Source organism: Vipera ursinii, assembly GCF_947247035.1.
Source record: "Vipera ursinii genome assembly, chromosome: 2".
NCBI classification, from domain to species: domain Eukaryota; kingdom Metazoa; phylum Chordata; class Lepidosauria; order Squamata; family Viperidae; genus Vipera; species Vipera ursinii.
The window spans coordinates 11,981,265-11,986,141 of record NC_139513.1 but is presented as its reverse complement, the minus strand read 5'-3'; the positions used below and the strand labels follow the sequence as shown (position 1 = coordinate 11,986,141).

At 47.8% G+C, this 4,877-nt stretch overlaps 1 protein-coding gene across 1 annotated transcript; it reads left to right on the top strand.

The window, feature by feature from the left end:
* LOC310633329 (uncharacterized protein) lies at nt 1-4,221 on the top strand (the record flags this gene model as incomplete). The annotated part of the gene is made up of 2 exons (XM_083351032.1): nt 1-14; nt 2,776-4,221. The coding sequence occupies exon 2, from the start codon at nt 2,860-2,862 to the stop codon at nt 4,219-4,221; it is 1,362 nt and encodes a 453-aa protein (XP_083207158.1). The 5' UTR covers nt 1-14; nt 2,776-2,859.
* Between the last annotated feature and the right edge of the window lie 656 nt (nt 4,222-4,877).

Below are 4,877 nucleotides of genomic sequence, written 5' to 3'. Positions count from 1 at the left end.
GAACTGGAAAGCAGGTTAGCAAAGAAAGGCTTTTTTGTGTGTGTGTGGGGGGGGGGGAAGCGTGGGGGGGGGAGAGGGAGGAGCTCCGCCGCAGCAGGAAACGGGGCTGCTGTTTCCAGAAGGGAGACGTGGGGCAACGCAACGCAACGCAACAAGCAAGCAAGCAAGCAAGCAAGCAAGCATGCGCCCGCTGTTCTCTGCTCTACAGCCCTGCGCGGAGTCGGCTGGCTGCCTTCTCCGTGAGACAAGGCGGCAAAGGACTGGCGGCGGGGAAGGCTTGTGCCACGGGAAAGTTGCTCTGTGTGTGTGTGTGTGTGTGAGAGAGAGAGAGAGAGGGGGGGACAGGGGGGCATTTGCGCTTCCCTTCTCTCTCCCTCTTCCCATCTCCTTCTCCCTCTTTCTCTTTCTGTCCTTGGTCTGCCAGTCCTCTTCCCCCACTCTGTGTGTGTGTGTGTGTGTGTGTGTGTGTGTGAGAGGGAGGGAGGGGCATTTGCGCTTCCCTTCTCTCTCTCTCCCTCTCCCTCCCTCCCTCTCTCTTCCTCTTTCTGTCCTTGGTCTGCCAGTCCTCTTCCCCCACTCTGTGTGTGTGTGTGTGAGAGAGAGAGGGAGAGAGAGAGAGAGAGGGAGGGAGGGAGGGGCATTTGCGCTTCCCTTCTCTCTCCCTCCCTCTCTCTCCCTCTTTCTGTCCTTGGTCTGCCAGTCCTCTTCCCCCACTCTGTGTGTGTGTGTGTGTGAGAGAGAGAGAGAGAGGGAGGGGCATTTGCGCTTCCCTTCTCTCTCTCTCTCTCTCCCTCTCTCTCTCCCTCCCTCCATCTCTCTCCCTCTTTCTGTCCTTGGTCTGCCAGTCCTCTTCCCCCACTCTGTGTGTGTGTGTGTGTGTGTGAGAGAGAGAGAGAGAGAGAGGGAGGGGCATTTGCGCTTCCCTTCTCTCTCTCTCCCTCTCTCTCTCCCTCCCTCCATCTCTCTCCCTCTTTCTGTCCTTGGTCTGCCAGTCCTCTTCCCCCACTCTGTGTGTGTGTGTGTGTGTGTGTGAGAGAGAGAGAGAGAGAGAGAGAGAGGGGCACTTGTGCTTCCCTTCTCTCTCCCTCTCTCTCTCTCTCTCCCTCTTTCTGTCCTTGGTCTGCCAGTCCTCTTCCCCCACTCTGTGTGTGTGTGTGTGTGAGAGAGAGAGAGAGGGGGGGCAGGGGGGCATTTGCTCTTCCCTTCTCTCTCCCTCTCCCCGTCTCCCTCTCCCTTCTCTCTCCCTCTCCCCGTCTCCCTCTCTCTCCCTCCCTCCCTCCCTCTCTCTCCCTCTTTCTCTTTCTGTCCTTGGTCTGCCAGTCGTCTTCCCCCACTCAGTGTGTGTGTGTGTGTGTGTGTGTGTGTGTGTGTGTTTCAATTCTTTGGCTCTCAGCCTTTTTTATGGTCCAACTTTCACTGCCATACATTGCAACTGGGAAGACCATAGCCTTGACTACAATGCACTTTTGTTGGCAGGGTGATGTCTCTGCTTTTTAGTGTGCTGTCTAGATTTGCCATGGCTTTCCTCCCTTTTAATTTCTTGGCTGCAGTCCCCATCTGCGGTGATCTTGGAGCCCAGGAAAATAAAATCTGTCACTACCTCCATTTCTTCCCCATCTATTTGCCAGGAATTGAGAGGGCCGAATGCCATGATCTTGGTTTTCTTAATGTTAAGCTTCAACCCAAGTTTTGCACTCTCCTTCTTCACTCAACAAGAGGCTCTTTAGTTCCTCTTCACTTTCTGCCATTAGAGTGGTATCATCTGCATATCTTAGGTGGCTCCACCTTTGCATCCAACTTCAACACACACACACCAACTCATGGGTGGTTTGTGCTAGATGTCCAGGACCACTACCACCAAGGCACCCCAACAGCTCTTCCCTGCGCTGGCCTCCATTTAAGAACCCTCACGATAACTTAATGACGAACTAGAAGTGTGGGATTACAGTTGTTGATCAAAGTGGTCACGTGATCCCCATCACCTAACAACTGCTCCACTAAATAACCCAAATTTCAATCAAGGACTATCTCTATTTCCAGAGCTGCTTTTTCGCCTTGTCATAGGACAAGAACCAAGGAGGAAAGTTGGAGTCGATGAACATCCGAAGAGTTTGCCTCCTAGAGATGTGGGGGCTCCATCCCTAGAGATTCCCCAAGGTCAGGGGTGGGCAACCTTGGCTCTTTTATGACTCGTGGAATTCCTGAGCCAGCATGGCTCAGCATGGAAACCGCTCCCTTTCCCCTCAGCATGGCTGGCTCAGGAATTCTGGGAGTTGAAGTCCACAAGTCATAAAAGAGCCAAGGTCTCCCACCCCTGATGTAAGGTGTATTGTAGACCCCTGCCCTGGGCAGAGGGTGGGACTGGAAGACCTCCATGATCCCTTCCAAGGCTAAGATGATGTGATTCTGTTATTCAAAACAAGTATAGGGTTAAGAAGTTTCATGTAGCATTTGAATAAGTCTTCTTTCTTTTTTTCTTTTTCTACTTTAGTTTCTTTATATATATTTAATATTACTAAGGTTTGTCTTATCTTATATAAGCTAGAGAGTGGTGGATTTTAGAGTTTATGGTTGTTAGTATATGGTTGTTTATGATTGTTTTTTTTATATATACCTTGTGTTTAGCTCTGGGAAGTCGGGGGGGGGGGAGGGGGGAGGGAGGAGGGAGGGGGAGGGGGGATTCTTAAAGAAAAATTGTATGTTAAAACTTTTCAATAAAAAAAAACAAAAAAAAACAAAATATTCTTCTCTGCTTTCCCCCCCCCCATCTCACAGTGGGTAAATGATTCTGACCAACGATTGACCTCCAAGTCAACTATCAACAGACAGTACAGCACAAGCCAGCAACCAACTGAAATCATGCAGCGTGGGAAACTCTTGGATCCCCCGTCGGAAACAAGTAGCACTCTGAATAGCCACAAAAAACCCCATGAATGCTCAGAGTGTGGGAAATCCTTTGCTCGCCGGTCTCTCCTTTTGACCCACAGGAAGGTGCATGTGGGAAGTGGATCCAGTCAAGGTTTGGAGGATGAGAAATCCGTTTTTGGAAAAAGTGCCAAAGATCCCATCAGCCCCCTCACACTAAAACCTTATAAATGTGAGGAATGCAACTTATGCTTTGGTCGAAAGTCACACCTTCTGACGCATCAGAAAATCCACACCGGAGAGAAACCCTATCAGTGTCCGGAATGTGGGAAATCTTTCAGTGAAAAAGGCACACTCAGAAAGCACGAGAGGATTCACACAGGGGAGAAACCTTACAAGTGTTGGGAATGTGGGAAGAGCTTTTCTTACAGTGCAAGTCTTTGGGTCCATGAGAAGATTCATGCAGGAATAAAACCTTACAAATGCTTTGAGTGTGGAAAATCTTTCACCCAGAATACAACTCTTCAGAATCATTGGAAAACACACACACGGGAGAAGAAGGAAAAGTGCCTTGAATGTGGGAAATGTTTTGCCTGGAAATCAAGCCTGATGCGACATCAGAGTCTTCACAATATAGACAGATCCTATGAATGCCCAGAATGTGAGAAACGATGTGTAAATTTCTCTGAACTTCAACGACACCAGGAATGGCACAAAGGAGAGCTACCCTATAAATGTGGGGAATGTGGGAAAAGTTTTATTACACCAACCCATCTTCAGATTCACCAGAGAATCCACACAGGGGAGAAGCCATTCAAATGTGGGGAGTGTGGGAAATGCTTTTCCCAAAAACAACACCTTGGAAGGCATCAGAGGGTCCACACAGGAGAGAAGCCCTACAGATGCGTAGAATGTGGAAAATGTTTTGGACACAAGGGAGGCCTTTGGGCACATCATAAAACCCACACGGGGGAGAAGCCATATCCATGCTTTCAATGTGGAAGATTTTATTCTAACGCATCAGCCCTTAGAAATCATGTGAAAGTTCACATGGGGGAAAAAAACCACAAATGTTTCGACTGTGGGAAAGCATTCGCTCGGTCATGTTCCCTTCGAAGTCACAGCCAAATCCATACAGGAGAGAAGCCCCATAAATGCTCGGAGTGCAATAAACGCTTTTCCCGGAAATTTACTCTTTCGAAGCATCAGCGAATCCACACTGGAGAAAAACCACGCAAATGTCTGGAATGCGGGAAATGTTTTGCCCAACCTTCAGCGCTTCGCATGCACACCAGAAATCACACAGGAGAGAGGCCTCACAAGTGTGCAGAGTGTGACAAAAACTGTTCATTGTAAATCAAAGCTAAAAATGCATCAGAATGTCCATAGCAGAGATCTACCCTTTCAGCTGAGAAGAATGCGGGAAACTTTTTTTCCCAGAAGTCCCACCTTACCGTTCACTAGGACCTTCACACAGTTACAGAAGGGAAATCCTACAAATGTTTGTTGTGGGGAAAATGTTTTTTTTTTTAGTAAAGCAACCTCAGGTACCAGGAGAGCGCACACAATGAGGGGAAAGGGTGTAAGTGTTGGGAGTGTGAGGATGTTTTGCTCGCAAAGCTGCATTAGTAACTGACCAGAGTGATTACACAAAAGAGTCATATAAGAGTGTGGGGAGTATGTATAATGTTTTGCAGAGTACAGGTAGTCCTTGACTTATGACCACAACTGGGAATGCACTTCCGGTCATAAATTGCTAAAGTCATCAGTCAAGGCGCCTAGGAATTTTTGTCATTTTTTTTTGTTTACTAGCCTTTTGTTAATCAGTGAGGAGAACTGAAGGTTTAGAGGTGAGAAAATAATAATAATAACAATAACAACATCTTACATTTTATTTTATTTTATTTTATTACATTTATATACCGCCCTTTCCCTGAGGATTTTAAGGAGATACCTGGTTGATACCTAGGATGCTGGCAGCAACCCGTGTCAACCATTAGTGCCAGTCAATT